At 29.3% G+C, this 17,477-nt stretch overlaps 1 protein-coding gene across 1 annotated transcript in view; it reads right to left on the bottom strand.

Annotated features, from left to right (window-relative positions):
• The window catches only part of LOC136984695 (FRAS1-related extracellular matrix protein 1-like), a 54,640-nt gene that overhangs the window by 25,335 nt on the left and 11,828 nt on the right, over positions 1–17,477 (bottom strand). The window contains exons 4-10 of the mRNA XM_067281778.1: positions 16,925–17,166; positions 10,391–10,608; positions 7,063–7,252; positions 4,466–4,603; positions 2,049–2,461; positions 1,257–1,952; positions 369–1,181 (exon numbers count right to left, since the gene is read on the bottom strand). Of these exons, the coding sequence (XP_067137879.1) occupies positions 369–1,181; positions 1,257–1,952; positions 2,049–2,461; positions 4,466–4,603; positions 7,063–7,252; positions 10,391–10,608; positions 16,925–17,166 (2,710 nt within the window). The remainder of the gene's footprint in view (positions 1–368; positions 1,182–1,256; positions 1,953–2,048; positions 2,462–4,465; positions 4,604–7,062; positions 7,253–10,390; positions 10,609–16,924; positions 17,167–17,477) is intronic.

Below are 17,477 nucleotides of genomic sequence, written 5' to 3'. Positions count from 1 at the left end.
AAAGTAAACATACAAAAATAAAATAGAGAAGTAACCTCTTCTCTTCTTTGTTCTCAACATATACAAGAAATATTTAGTTTTTGCTTGTATTTTTTTCCTGCTATATAGACTAAAATGCCTAAAAATGTACTAGCAGTCAAAATATTTATTATATAATTTCTAAATCAAATAAAATTTTAAGAATTTTAATACATTTTTTTGTAATGTATATCAACTTAATATTTATTCTACATTACATAATGCACCAACCTCAAAATTTAGATTTGTATTTGAATTGCATTTACCAACTTCAATGAGAACAAAATTCTTATTATAAACTACCTGAAATATCAGCACCAAGACATGCAATGTCAGGAAACACCACGCACTTTGTCGCTTTTGTCTGCAGCTTTCCATCCAAGATGTATCCTTTTTCTTCTTCATTCGTAACTTCAAAGGCTAGACTGTCAAATGTAGATCTGTTATCTCTGTGATGGTATGAAATCTTTCCTCTATTGATGTCCTCCTGTGTAAAGTTTGTTACTTTTTTATTCTCTTTCAGAATAGTGCCATATTTAGGTTCTTCAACAATCATGAATATTACTTTATCTTGAGAAAATTTTAAATCAGATGCATTGAGATTTTCTCTATTTATTACTGATGAAGTTCCTACTACATTCAGAGAATGCACAGAATGCAAAATTGGAAAGTTATATCTATCAGACTGAGGAAAATTAATAATTATATTGAATATACTGTTAGTCTTGAAATTTCCATTGTCAACTACAAAGGTAAAATTATCAGAAATATTTTTGATATTACTAAAAGTTAAATTATTAAAAACATTTTTAGTTTGATTATACAATAAGCGTCTTCCAATAATATCAAATAAATGAAACTGTTTAATTGCTTTTCCTGGATGACTAATCAGCTCTAACTGGCCATATTTTGGATGATGAGTTAAATGAAAAGTAACATTTTCAAAATTATAATTATTTCCTGTCACTGTCAGAAAACTAGAATTAATCATTATATATGTTCCAGCCTGAAGTGAGGGAGTTTTACTAATAATTTGAAAAGTAAAATTTTTCATTTTTATGCCAATCTGAAAAATATTTATAGAACTATTATGGATTTTATCTGATATTAGGAATAAAAATGAATCTTCATTCTCAGGATTTGCAAAATCTGAATGCTGATATCTGAAAAATATCATAATTGAAAAATTTTAATACCATATCTTGAAATTCAATTATTGAATAAATTAATTAAATTACCTAATTAGATTCAAATTTGCATCCAGTTGTGTAAAATGCATTGGATATGTTAAATCATTCCAAGTTCCATTAAGTGAACCTCTTCTCTGAAGTTTTCCTAATGTAGGCGGTGATAGTATAATATACATTATATCTTTAGGTAAAGAATCCGCATCTTGTGCTAATAGCAAGGCACTTGAAAGAAGAACACTTTCACCTGGCTTCACATATGCTCTGATGTTTTTAACAAGTTTTGGATATTCATCATTTATTGGAATAATGTTAACAAATATTGTCTGAGCAATATTATGAACACCATCACTAATAATTAATGTAAAGTGGTCATTAAAATTTTCAGAACCATCATGTTGATAAATAACATTTTGAAGAAATCTATCAATAGTTAATTCTGTAAATTCTAATTCCACAGTAGGACCATTTATTCTATGTTGAATTCTTTGTTTAAGTGATCCAAATGAAGGTAATGTTTTTAGATGTACAGAAAGAATATCACTAGGGTAATCATGATCAGTCACAGATAATACTTCACTATTAATAGGATGGAAACCAGCTTCTTTCACAGTTATATTATTTGCAGAAACTTGTGGTTCTTCATCATTTCTTAAAATTATATTTACAAATATCAATACTGCACTTGAGTTATGTATTCCATCTGTTACATAAACTCTAAACTCATCTGATTCGGGTTCAATTTTCCTAGCAAAAAGGTAAATACTTATTAATTTCATTTTTAATTATAAAACAAAATTTTTAATTATAAAGTCATTTAATTCACACATTTATTTTACAAACCTGTGTTTTGATTGAACATAATTAACATAGCCATCTTTTATATCTTGTTGAGTAAAAGTATCAACACTCTTTCCTTTATTATTTCTTTCATATCCAGATTGACGTCTCAAATTTTCAATCAGTCCATATTGTGGTTGTTGAAATATTACATATTGTAATAATGAAGGTAAAGTATCATCATCTCTTGTTGTTAATATATCTTCTGAAATTGGAGCTGTTTGCCCTTCTTCTACAAGAATGCTTTTTCTGAAAGAAACTTGAGGTATATGAGAATTTGTTGGCAATATGGTGACAAGTACTTTATGACTCGGATGACTGATTAGCCGTGGAAATGCTCGATCTGTTACTATTAATGTAAAAGAATCACGCTTTGAATGTGGACCAATTTCCTGCCCATTATGTTTGTAATATACCTATAATATAAAATTGACATTAATCAAATATATGATAGAGTAATAACCATATAATTGTAAAATTTATTAATATAAACTAATTTAAAGATGAGATAAAATTTTTCAACATATAAAGTTTAGACTTTATTACTCTTTAGATTAATTTAATTCTAGACTACTAGAATTAAATTAAACTATCCATTTTACTATCCATCTATTAAACTCCGACCCTGTTTCTGCACCCTTAAGAGATGTCTTACTGACTGAATATTGACCATGTCTAAAAGTAAAAAAAGCCTGAGGCAAGTCACATGATTGGACCTTCTTCAACTTCCTGTAATGGACGAATGAACGAAGGTGTTCAATCAAATTTTTCGATTGTTTCACCTCCACCATTTTATCAAAAGATCTGTTGAATTCATAAAAATTATTTCCCACGAACTTGCTTCCTCATTGAGGATGATCTATCTAGTTAGTTGTGTGTCACCCGGAACTTTTAGAAATAATTCACGTATTGGACACCTGACCCTTAACAATGAGATCCTGATCTCATGGAAAAAACCCAAAGAGAAAAAATAATATGAGAGAACGATGACAAATCCAGGGAGTCATTGTCTGGTCATCCATCGTGAAACCAACCCTTGGACAAAACATCCTGGAACTTTTACCTTCGACCTACACCCAGGCGTTACCCACCTAGAAGACCGGGAAATATTACCGTGTGGATTGTTTTATTCTGTGGATTGTGTGCCTCTGTGGAATATACCTTCGTGGATACTCTGCTGCCCAAGGAACTCTAACACCCAACTATAACATCTCCTTAACCAAGGTATTTATCAACTCGCAGGTTGTTTGTAAACTCTCTCTCTCTCTCTGTATATCTAGGAATACGTTATTGTTAGCTATGCATCATGCTGTAATCTCTGTTATTTTTATTAAATTTACTTAGCCAGTATCCAGAGTATCTCATATGTGGGCTCACCCGTGACCACTCGTGTGATGTAACAACTCTCTGTCGTGATTTCCAAGTCCTGAAAGACTCGGTGGTGTCACATCCTGATGAGGGGTCAAAGAGACTCCAACCCTCCGGTCATACCCTTTCTGCACCCTTAAGTCTTACTGACTGAATATTGATCATGTCTAAAAGTAAACAAAGCCTGAGGCAAGTCACGTGATTGGACCGTCTTCAACTTCCGGTAGTATATGGAAGTTGTGTTAATAGTCGATGTGAAAAACATAGTGTGTATCAGTCATGTTTCTTTAAATAACTATATTTTCTCATAAAGTTATTGTTAGGATATATTATTGTTTATACATAAAACTAAATTTAATTCAACTTTCTTCTCCATTTCTTTGACGCTTTTTTTAGAGAAGAAAGTGCAACATTCCTCTCTTATTCTTGCTTTGTTTACTCAATACTATTCAGAAGTATCTACAATTACTCAAAAAACTCTTATTTATATTTAAATTAAATATTTTCGATTTTTTAAAATTTTCTACAGGGTTTTTATATGGAGATAATGCTCCATACAAAATAATTTTGAAATATATTTTATATATATAGCCTATTGTCTAAAGAGATCCTATGTATAGAATTTTATAAAGGGGGAAAAACTTATAAAAATGTTAAAAAATAATTTAATTATACTTTAAATGGTTCTAGAAAATTAGGCAGTGAATGGCTAGCCAAAGATCTGTAATTTTTTTTTACAACTAACTATACAACCTTGTTACAAATTTATTTTTGATAAAATATTTTTAAAAATAATGATGTTATACATTCCAGCCAATCATTTTTATAAGCTGTAAATTTGCTAATATAATATAATGATATATTTTGTGCCCTGTATTAAATTATTTCAAACTTAAGCTATAAAAGTTACATTCAACTTTTATAAAAGAAATTTAGTCTAAATGTAACAAAAGATGTTCTAAATATAGTTTTACTTTTTTATGTTTAAAATAATAACCATTTTTCAGAAGTAAAAACTTATTAATATTTTAAATCTAAAATTTAATACTAACTTTTCCTTTCATCACATCCAACTGTGTAAATCGAGAAACCATTCTATCATCAACAAGTATCATTCCATAAGCAGGAACTTCAGTCAAAATAAAATGTAATAATGTATCACCTGTATCTACATCTGTTGCAGCAAGAACCTAAATTAAAATATATAGTTATTAATATATTTCAACTATTAACATGTTTACTACTTATTTAAGATTAAAAAAATACATATTCTTATTTTACAATATTTGCTGTAATTCATAAATTTAATAATGCAAATATGACAATGAATGCTAAATATACAAACAAAAAATTATTTAAAATATAAAATGAGACCCACACCAAAATAATTAATCTATAATACATAAACTGTCTTCAGAGTTAAGAAAATCACAAAATTGAATCAAAAGAGATACACTGTTGTTTATAAGATTTTATTCACAATACATTATCATCAGGCAAACAAATGGAAATGGAATAAGAATTCAAATTAAGATTTTAAAGCGATAGACTTTCAATTTTTACACACTGTATAATTAGCATTAAAATTAAGACAAAACATAAAAAATAAGTACATAAACTGAATAAAAATGTATAAAACAATGAAATAAATAAATAAATACAAGGGCTGTATACAAAGTTCAACATCACCTAAACACCGGGGTGAAATCAGCACTTCTTCTGGAACCTGTTACTGGTGTGCTTCATGAAAATACAGACTTATCCACTGGATTTCACCTGAAGAAGAACTGTTCAAAAGTTCGAAACCATTTGTGATAAGTCTGTATTTTTACAAAGCACACCAGTAACAGGTTCCAGAAGAAGTACAAAGGCTATACTAAAACTAATGCAAAAATGGACATAAGTTTTTTATTTAATGACATAGATCATTTAAATTGCACTTGTTAGAGAGTAACTCTTTCTCTATACAAAAGATACTACACTACTCAATATAGTCTTCATTACATGTGATGCATTTGTGCAATCATTAGACTCTGGAGTCCTCTCAAATTCAGGTGTGCACTGTTGTATTCACTTCTTCATAGTCATTTTCACTTTGTCTGTGTCATCAAATCCTTGTCCCTGAAGAATGTTTTTCATTTGACTGAACAGGTGGAATTCAGAGGGTGCCAGATCTAGGCCGTACAGTGGATGGAGGGACCACCAACCAGTCCAGATCTAGTTCAATTCAATGAAGGACAGTCTTCAGGGACAAGGATTTCATGAGGTATGACAAATATACAATGAGGTGAAAGGGGCTATGAAAAAGTGAGTACAACAGCACACACCTGAAGTTTTTCATAGAGGATTTCAGAATTGGGTTCAACAGTGATACAAATGCATTGCTTGTAATGGCAACTCTGTTGAGTACTTTTCTAGAGAGAAAGAATTACTAATTTGCAATAAATAACTACAAACCTCATTGATTTTTCCATTATAATTACAGATTCATCACACACCTTTTCGATTTTTTATTCGATCAATGCAAAATGTTCTGGAATGCATTTCGACCTGTTCAAAAGCCCTCCTCAGCCAGGTAACTTATATATATCAAATATATATATGTTTGAAATATAAAATATAATATAATATATGTTTGAAATATAAAATATATGTTTGAAAGCCCTCCTACCTGATAACTTATATATATATATCAAATATATATATAAGTTATCAGGTAGGAGGGCTTTCAAACAGACCAAAATGCATTTTGGGAAATTTTGCATTGATTGAATAAAAAACTCAAAAAGATTATGATGAAACTGTAATTATAATGGAAAAGCCAATGAGGTTTGTAGTTATTTATTGTAAATTAATTGATAATACAGATCAGAAGCTTATATTCAAGAAGAGTTATTGTACCATCAAACATTACACATAAAAACCATACCATAAAAACATTGTGTCCACTTTTTGCATTAGTTTTGGTACAGCTCTTGTATAAATAAATAAAGTAAATATAACTTTTGATTCAATTTTTTTTTTTTAACATTGAAGACAATATGGTAAAATGTAGGATAAACTAATTAAAAACAACTTTATCTTTTTTTAAATCAAACCTTATATTTGAGGGTAGGAATGGTTTTACAAAAAATTGTAAACGCTAATAACAAGTCTTCATTAAGTCCAACCCTACTCAAGATATGACAAATGATCCCCTCTATTTCCCCACCCCATCAACCTTTAACCACCAATATTTAATAAGTGTCAATCTCTCTAATACACAAACCTACCTACAAAATCTCTGAAATTTTCAACACAAAGCACAAAAGTTATTAAGTTTCAAAGAGAGTGAACAAAATCATGCTCCTCACACACATACAAACATCCACACATACAGAAAAAAATCCCTAAATTATTTTGCATTTTGACATTTCAAGGTCCTAAGCCCAAAAATATAAAATCTTAACGGGTCATTTTTTGACAGGTTGCCAAACTTTCCCATCCGTTATATATTACAGAGCCACAAAAGAAAAAAAGATTATAAATTTTTCCTTAAGAACAGAAAATTTTCGTTCATTAAATCTGAAGTCCATTAAGTTGAGGTTCTACTGTATTTAATAATTATATAGATATTACTTCACAAATTGAAAATAATTTAAATAAAAACCTCAGATGTTATTTGAACTTGTCCTCCTTCTTCTGTTTTTATTTCTTGCAAAAGCCCTCTCTTCCACACTGGAGTTTCATCATCAATAGGTTCTACTTTAATGTTGATTTCTCCAGAAACAAAGTGAATTCCATCATTTACACCTATGTTAAAACTATCCTGATGAGATTCAGATCCATCATGAACATATCTAAAAACAATTTGATTTCTTTTAGATTTAATTAATTTAATATTAAGCTTTAATTTACAAAATAAGAAGCATGAAAGTTTCTTTCATGCTTCTTATTTTACATCTTATTAATGAATGTAAATGTCAGTTTAGGCCAATTAAATTGTGAAATTATTGGCCTCTAACATGTAATCAATCAATCAATTGGCCTTAACTATAAAACAAGTTTTTAAGTTAATGTTCACAAATATCAGTTTAACAAGTTTTCTCTTTTTATATAATCTTGTTGTATGAGTCAAGTACAAGTTTTCTTATTATGACATATATATGATTATACTGATTATAAAAGTTATAATCAGTCTCATGATCATAATAAAAATAAAATATTTTTAATTATTAAATCTGAGATAAAAGATAATAAATATCTATAAAACAATAATAAAAACATCTACAATAAATACATATGTATTACTATTCAAAGTCCTTATGTCAATACATCAATATGAATTTATAGATATAACTACACGTATAATAATATATATGTATATATATATTATTATATCAAGTAAGTGTTGTATTTATCTAATGTACACCCCGGTGTGTGTGAGGAAGATATGTATATATATAATATATAATGTACAAAAGTACAAAAGTGTAGCTGTTCCTATAATTTACAATTCATCTTCTTTGTCTGATGAATCTTCATGAATGAATCTTCTTCATCTTCACTAAAAAACCAGAAAAAATATGATTTTGCTGGTTTTTAGTGTGCTACATAACTCTACTTATATTTTTAACCAGTATCTCAGCATCTGGCTTGAAAAATCTTTCTACACATCTAAAACATTAGCATCATTTAGATCAGTTAAAATCCAACATAGGATAAATGGTCCACTGTGGAATTACAATTCATAGAATTAATTGTGTAGATTTCTTCTGTTTATAATTATTAGGATTAAAAGATTTCATTATACTGACAGTCTTAAAGTATGATACCAGCTGTTCCAAAATATAATGTTGCCAATTCTTCTTACAGAGTCGTGTGTAAACTATTTTTTTTAGATTTGATCTCAGATCTTCGAGAGCAGTAGGCTGACACTTTAACCATATTGGTCATCTAGCTGACAGTCATTTTACATCAGAAAACTGGTACAGATCGTAATTGGACTTCCTTAAGCAAGTTTTCTTTAGCAATTAAGTTTAATCCACAGCAACTAGATAATTTTTGATAGCAAAAGTAAAAAACAACATTTCTTTGGAGAAGTTTTTGTTTCATTGAAACTAGTGGATTAGTGAATACTTTTTGTAAATATTTATTTATCAATGATACTATTTTAAATTCATTATATGCGGTTTATTATTAACAGTGCTGTAACTTGGCAAGTTCAATGGGTGCATAGGCATAAGGTCAGAACAAAGAACAGCGTTTAAATGGAGTATCAAAAAATGATCAGTATTGTATTTTAATTTTTCAAATTTTAAATTTTGCTGCCATGTGTATTCATCCATAATGTTTTTGATTAAAGTTAAAAATAACTGACTATTTTTATTGTATTATTTTTTAAATATTTTTTTCTAAAAAAAAAAGGGAAAGCAAAAAGTAAAATCTCATACAAAACACATGAAAAACTAGTTATGGTGCTATTATTATTATTAACAAGAGAAGTAGGTCTTTAAAAAACAAAATCAAATGCACTTATTTAGTAACTGAGGATGATTATTTTAATGATAGAGATGTGATTATGAGTTACAACTGACTCACAACAACCTTTAAGTACCCAGTAATATATTTAATTGAAAACAAACGTTTTCGACTGTGTTACTCGGTCTTCTTCAGGTTCAAAAACATTGAGATTTGAAGAATGTGCATACATATTGAATGGACATAGGGAACAGATATGTTTTTAAACCCGAAGAAGACCAAGTAACACAGTCGAAAACATTTGTTTTCAATTAAATATATTACTGGGTACTCAAAGGTTGTTGTGAGTCAGTTGTATTCTTTACCAGTCTCTTTACAAGCAGATGATTAACCTTTACTCAAAGATTATGAGTTATGTGACAGGTCAGAATCATAATGATTACGTCTTACTTCATTGTTGTTTTTACAAAATAATTTGAATATCTGATTTTCATGACATTATTATTATAAAATGACAATAAATGAAAATAGATAAATTTAACTGGAGTAAATTAAGTTTCATCTGTATTGCTGTATGTGTAAGATAATGAAAATTTTCAAATATATTAAATGAATTCAAAAGTATATACAGTCAAACCTGTTTTTATGCGCTCTTTTTATGTGCGATTTTTATTTGTGCGATTTTTTTAATGCGAATTTTTAATTTGTGCGGTATAGTTGGCGACTAGTCTCGTGCGATTCGTCATGTCTTACGTTGACTTATTATAGCTAAAAAAACTTATTATAGCATAAATGCACTTATTATAGTAATATTATTGCATGAATATGTGAAAAATGAAATAATTTACTTTTTAAGTCAACAAAACACCACCTGGACAAAAATATGTAAAACAGACGATAGACCAGACGATGCAGTCAAGTGCTGACATCTGTTGTCAATAAATTCTATTTCGTACGGTTTTGTTATTTTCTATGTGAGACTTTTTTTATGCGGTCCCTGTTGACCGCATAAAAAAAATATTTTTTAATTGTGTTGCGAAAACTATTATTTACAGCCATTCGTGAAGTTTCGTGAGATTTTTTTTAATGCGTTTTTTTTAATGCGGTCCCTATCCCCCGCATAAAAACAGGTTTGACTGTATATATATATATATATATATATTTTTTTTTTAATCATAAAAAACTATTAATATATATTTATGTTATTAATTGTTTTATCCAGAAATATAAGCTGATGGATTATTAAAAAACATTTAATACAATCATCTTTTGAAATAATTACATAAATAAAAATTAAATTGAAATCTAAGATTAATATAGGACTATGAAAAGTAATTAAAATAAACATAATTATATCTCATAATTTGGTATTATGGTGATTAATTACTGTAATTCCGAATCTTTAAATAACCTTAAGGTTTCCAAGTTTCCAATGAATATAAAGTATTTAAAAATCAAATAAATTGTTATATATCCTTACTGTATAATTAATATCAATGCATAAAAAAACCACTTACTCTAAAAGAAGCATTAAAATATCATCTAATGATAAAAGATCACCAACTCTAAGAGGTTGCCCACTTCGACGTAATGAACCATGTAAAGGAACAGTAAACAAACTTATTTGTAATTCTGATGTTAATGTGTCTGGATCATAAACAGAAATCTCATTGGTGGAAATAAGAGTTGAAGAACCTTCATCAACTAGTAATTCTCCAATATGAAGCTGAGGTGCCTAAGAAATAATAAATTCTTTTAGCATAAATATTACTTTAGTAAAAACATTAAGTAAAATTTGTTGAAATTATTTCCATTGGCATAATGTAGAAAAAATATTTTCAGAAGTGTAATGTGCAGTAATGATGATAATAATTAATGAATAACTTTTATAAATAACAATTTAATTTTAGTAGTAAAGTAGTAAAAAAAACATTTGAAAATATAAGACTGCAAATTTTATTAATTTTAGAAATGTTTTTAAAATTCATTGTCAGATATACAAATAAATCAAATTGAAAAACAACTTAATCATTTAAGCTTATCAAATAGAACAAACTCAAAATTTGCTAAGCTTAAATGGATTTATTAAACTGTAGCAATGAAGAAACCAAATTAAAACTAAAATTTAATTGATTAAATTGTTGTCAATCATCAACATTTTTATTTGCTTAATAAAATAAAATTTACTCTGTTCAATATGCTTAAAAATACTCTTTGTTTTAAATTATTTGTATCTCTTCAATGAATTGATACTTTTTAGAAATATTTTTAAAGTTAATAAAATATTTCACTCCCTATATTTTAAATTGTATTTTTATCACTTTATTATTTTATTTGCTATTACAGGTAGACCTCCTACAACGCGGTAGATACGTTCCTTGAAAGTATTTTCAAGGAACGTATCTACCGCATTGTGAGAAATCACGTAATAGGAGACACCAACTTAATACAAAAACTGGAATTCAGTTCTATAAAGAGAAAAACTGCCTTTTATGGTGTAACATTTTCATCATTTTTTAAATTTATGTACATAAAAAGCTTAAATAAAATTCAACATCATATAAAAACTAAAAAGATTATGATTTAAAGTCAAAATCAAGGATAAACATAATGTTATGCTCACAAATTCAGTCCTCATCGTCCTTTATTATAGTTGTTTGAGAATGTTTGACTGGCCTTATTTCAAGATCTGAGCTTGTTTCATCAAGTTCCACTGCACTTATGTGATCTGTTGCAATTTTTCTGTTATGTGAAAGATAATTCGTTTCTAAATACTCTAAACCGCGTTGTAAGAAAATTTCCACGTTGGAGTGAAAATGCATTGTAAAGGTACCGCGTTATAGGAGACCTACCTGTACAGTAAAACCTCCAAATCTTGAATTTGAAGGGACCTAAAACTGATTGATTTGAGTTACGGAGAATTTTATATATGGAGAAATGTAAAGCATGGAAAATTTTAATTCACATGCAAAGTACAAAGCCTAATAAAGAATTTACTAATAAAGTACCAATAATAAGGATGTAATTCTGTGATATATTTAAATCAATGTTATTTATTTGAATCATTATTATAGCAATATAACAATCATTTAAATAAATATCATAAATTTAGGTATATCACCTTTTCATGCTAAAGGTATTCAAAAATCATGTTTTGTACTTTACATTTCATAAAGTATTTATAAAAAATATCTAAAAAACAATTTAGATGTTTCATGAATAGATCTTTATTAATGTAAAAGATTTTGAAACAAGCATTGCAATTTTAACCTAAAACCAGTGAGGTTGCTGCAAGGATCACTATTTGCAGAGCTTCAGGAAAACAAGTTTAGCAATACTCTCAAACAGCATTGCTTAGTTTAACAACCTGAAAGAACTCTGCTCTAAATAGAATTATGAACTATGAGAAAAATCAGTATTCTCTAATAGAAATTAAAAAAAACTAAACATTAAAATAATTGCCTCTGTTTTCTGTGACTTAAACATCACTAACACTTCCACAAAGTTGAGAACATAACTTAAGCTATTTGATAAAGCCACAGGAAAGCTTAATTTAGCAGATTTTTTGCTAAATTGGCAACTCTCATGTCATTGGCTTGTTTATCCAACTATATTAAAATCACTTAACCAAGGATTTGCAAAACTTAATAGATTGGTCAGCACCTGTTGACTAGTTCAACTTAAGGAGAAAACAATGTTCAGATACCAGGTTGTTCAATAAGTTTTGTCGTTCAATAGGAGATGGCGCTATTAGCTTTGTCGTTTTATTACTCTAAAAATAGTACTACTTTTTTATAAACACGTGTGAAGTTTCATGTAGATCTGTCAACTCATTTCTATATTTGCAGCTGTTCAAAGTTGACGTGTCAGTGTATTTTTTTACAATGGAAAAAATTGAATATCGTGCAGTGATAAAATTCTTATTTTTGGAAGGTGTAGCACCAAAACAAATTCATGAACGATTGGTAAAAGTGTATAAGGACTCTTCACCTTCAATTAGAACAGTAGAAAGATGGGTTGCTGAATTTAAACGTGGCCGTACAAGTCTTGAAGACGATCCACGTGAAGGACGTCCAAAAAGTGCATCAACACCAGAAATCGTAGCAAAAATACAGCATATGGTTTTGGAAGATCGTCGATTAACTGAGAGAGATTTAGTAGAAGCCCTAGGGATCTCATTAGGCAGTGTGAGCAATATTTTGGCTGATGTTTTGGGTTACAGAAAGCTGTGTGCACAATGGGTGCTGCATTCACTAACTATGGAGCAAAAACACATTCGAATGCAACTTTCTCAGCAACATTTGGAGCGTTTTAGAAAAAATAAAAAGGATTTTGTGCGTCGTTTCATTACTATGGATGAGACTTGGGTCTACCATCATGATCCTGAATCAAAACAAGAGGCTAAGGAGTGGAGTGAACCCGGTACTTCGGCTCCGAAGCAAGTTAGGGTCCAGAAATCGGCCAAGAAGGTGTTAGCATCAGTTTTTTGGGATGCAAAAGGAATTTTGTTCGTGGATTATCTCCAAACTGGTAAAACAATCAACTCAGACTATTATTGTAATCTTTTGGACCAGCTGGATGTAAAAATTCGTGAGAAAAGACCTGGTTTACAGAAGAAAAAAATCATTTTTCATCAAGATAACGCACCCTCTCATACAGCTCAAAAAACCATCGCGAAAATCAGTGAATTAAAATACGAATTGTTGCAACATCCTCCCTATTCACCAGATTTAGCTCCCTCTGACTTCTGGCTGTTCTCACATCTTAAAAAATTCATGCGTGGGAAACGATTTTCATCGAACGAAGAGGTAATAGCAGCCGTAGAAGCGTATTTCGACAGTCTTCCGGATTCTCACTTCAGGGATGGAATCCATAAATTAGAAGATCACTGGAACAAGTGTATTGAAGTTCAGGGAAATTATATTGAATAATAAAATGTATTTCAAAGCATAAAATTGTGTTTTTTTTATCGAACGACAAAACTTATTGAACAACCTGGTTCATGAAATATTTTATAGTATATGATTAATTTACATGATTGATTAATATGAAAACTTTTCTAATTTATATAGGCTGTTGATAGAAACAGAAACAAAGAAATATTCTTGAAATTTTAAATTAACCAATTAAAAAGTTATTTAATATTAAATAATTTTATTCAGTAATTTTATTTATAGTAAATACACTATTACTATAAATTAATTCTATTTTTTTTGAAAATTCTGAAAAACCTACTAATTTCACTTTATACTATCAGATATTTCATATTTTCACACAGATTATTCATGGATTATCTGTTTTTAAAAGATAGTTTCAAAAGAAATTCTAAAACTTCAATTACAGGAAATTCTCATTAATTTGAAATTCAGCAGATGAAATATTCACAACTTCAAATTATCAAATTTTGAATTATCTGAGATTTACATATTTCTACATGATATGCCAAATGCTACGTAACTGATACAATTTATTAAGTAAATTGAATATGGTTACTTATACAGAATACTATTTTCGTTAATTAATAATTGACGAAATGACGATGACGATAATATAAATAAACTGCAGGTATCTGGTGAGAACCTCTCAGGTTGCCAGATAGGTTTGATTTTTTTAAAAGTGAGGCAGAATTCCTTGAAATATAGCCAAAATTATTTTTAAACTAGCCCAAAAAGTAGTAAGTTGCCTAAATGTATTAGTCTAGAAACCTACAAATATTTTAATATGCTACTTGTAGCCCAATCTCACAATCCCAAAACCCAGTCATATTTTGTGAAATAAAAGAAAAAAGGGATATTCCATATGTAAAGTGACAGCCATGATACTGTATAAAAACATGTTACTGTAAAAGCAAAGTCATATTGACTTTGCTTTTGACAGATTGCAGATGTTCTGGGTTTATTGTTCTTGTATAGCATAGAAGAAGCACTTTGATATTGTGACGGACGAAGGGACGAAGGTGTTCAATCCAAAATTTTTCGATTTTTCCCTCCACCATTTTATCAAAAGATCTGTTGAAACCCATAAAAATTATTTCCCACGAACTTGCTTCCTCGTTGAGGATGATCCATCTAGTTAGACATATGTCACCCGGAACTTTCAGAAGTAATTCACGTATTGGACACCGACCCTTAACAACGAGATTCTGACCTCATGGAAAAAACCCAAGTCGAAAAATAATACGAAAGAACGATGACAGATCTGTCAGTCGTCGTTTGGTTAGCCACCACGAGTCCAACCCTGAAAACTTCCCGCAATCTTCCGATCTACTTCCGAAGCGACCCCACCTAGAAGACCGGGACTTTATACCGTGGACATAGTACCGTGCGGATTGTTTTATATTGTGGACTGTTTATTCTGTGAATTGTGAACCTCTGTGGAATATACCATCTAGGATCGTAGATACTCGGCGGCTCAAGGACTCTCCCATCTCCTTAACCCAGGTATTTATCAACTTGCGAAGCGGTTGTAAACTCTCTCTCTCCGTGTATCTAGGAGTATGTCATTATTAGCTATGCATTGTGCTGTAAATTTTTATACATTTTTATTAAAGTTATTCTTGTTACTTAGCAAGTTTCCTGAGTGACTCACTTCCTCGGTTCTCCTACCTCCACCTCCACAGCGAACATACCTGCTCACCCGCGACCGCTTGCATGACATAAGAACTCTGTGTCACGATTTCCGAGTCTTGACAGACTCGTTGGTGTCACATCCTGACGAGGGGTCAAAGAGACTCCGACCCTCCGGTCACAATATAAATGAATGAGTTAACATAGCCATATGACAGTTCAGACAGAATTTTCACTTCAGATTACAAAGTAGCTGTATTTTGAACTAACCAAATTTCTTAACATGTAAATCCCCATATCCCCAGCTGGGACAAAAGTACAGTTACAAATTAACAGGTTTTTGAGCTGTCAGAGTTTGAATTAATAAGGATTTCCTGTACAAACTTGCACCTATGAAGCAAATAAACACTGTTCCATAGGCATGGAGAGTTAAATAAAGGTTTTATTTTCATTCTAGCAATTTTCTGCAGGATTATATGCTATAGTAAGTTATATTTGCAAAAATATGATATATGGGATTTTAAATTACCATAGAACTTCAGAAGTCATCATTTCTAAATTAATTTATTAAATTAAATTTTTTCTACTTATTAAATTTGATTTGAGTTGACAGCATTACCTTAAACTCTAACTCCAAATTACAGAAACAATTAATTTAAAAATTGCAGACTAGTCAAAAAGCCAACAATATTTGGTTAGTTAAATTTATAAATAAGCAATAGGCTGACTATAATTACATAATCAGAAAACCTTTTCAATACAGCATTTAATTTTAGGAAAATTGTTTTTGGCTAATTTAATTAGTCTGCATCAGGTTCAAACTATACATAACAATAGGATTCCAGAATAATGTTAAAAAAAGAATAATTAAAACATAGTGCACATTCTATTTAAAATAAGTCATGTATATGTTCGTTTTGTATAAATTTATGTCATCTTTTCACTGATATATGAAAATATTTTTCTTTACAAAAAGAAACAAGCTAATATTTTATTGTTTGTTACTGTTTTATCCTACAAATATGAAGTAATAAATAAAATTTAATTTCTACTTCTTGATATAAAAACTCTCTAACAATATAAATCTGTTGGAGAAAACTCTTATCTGAAAATTTTTATAAAAATAACTCTGCTAGAGAATTAAAAATATATGATTTTTTATAAATAAATAAATATAGAGTGTGTTAATGTTTCACGTTGATATACCATAAATTTAAATGGCTGTAGAAGTCGATGAGATGAGCATTTTTAAGAAACAATCTAAGGTCAGAAACAAAATTGACAGAACTATGGCCACAGAAAATCTGGAAGCACCCATCAAATGACAAAATGTAATTTGTTATAATAATCTAAGTAATGAAATATGCATTATTTCAATTAAATATTAGCTTGTTTCTTTAATTGTCTAATAAAATTGCAATGATACTTTTACATTAAAATGAATTTAAACAAAAATATATGATATTTTCAGAAATTTAATATTACCTGATTATTTACTGGAAAAAGAGTTATATTGAATAATTGGCTAGTTATAGCATTGCTCTGTTTATCAGTAACTGTAAAAACAAATTGTAGGTATAACGGATAAGGTCCTATGTCTTCTATTGGTGGCATGTAACCAATTTTATGATGATTAACTTCTTCTTGAGTAAATGATTGGATAGCTGGAATTTTTGCATCTTTAGCTGATACTAAATGATCTGCTAATGAAATTATTTTACCTGTTCCTGTAATGAAAATGGATTGAAAAAAACATAGTTAATTTAAAAAATATGGCAATGAAAATTAATATAAGTTAAAATCAGGGCTGTTGAGAGGAGAGCTGGAAAGTTTTTCATGGGCCAGGAGAAAACTTATGGACCCAGAGTAGTTCATATCCCTATAAAATTAATGTTGTTCTTACTAACAAAATAAAATCTTTAAGATTGCTTTTTATTAATAAAGATTGCTATATACAGATATCCCTTGTATAACACGGTACTTCTACAACACAGTTTTGCTCTAACATGGTTTGAAAATTAGAGATGTCTCCTGTACA

The sequence above is a fragment of the Centruroides vittatus genome, unplaced genomic scaffold (assembly GCF_030686945.1).
Source record: "Centruroides vittatus isolate TY-2023 unplaced genomic scaffold, ASM3068694v2 contig_926, whole genome shotgun sequence".
Lineage (NCBI taxonomy): Eukaryota > Metazoa > Arthropoda > Arachnida > Scorpiones > Buthidae > Centruroides > Centruroides vittatus.
The sequence above is the reverse complement of the archived record's forward strand: the minus strand, read 5'-3'. Positions and strand labels throughout refer to the sequence as shown.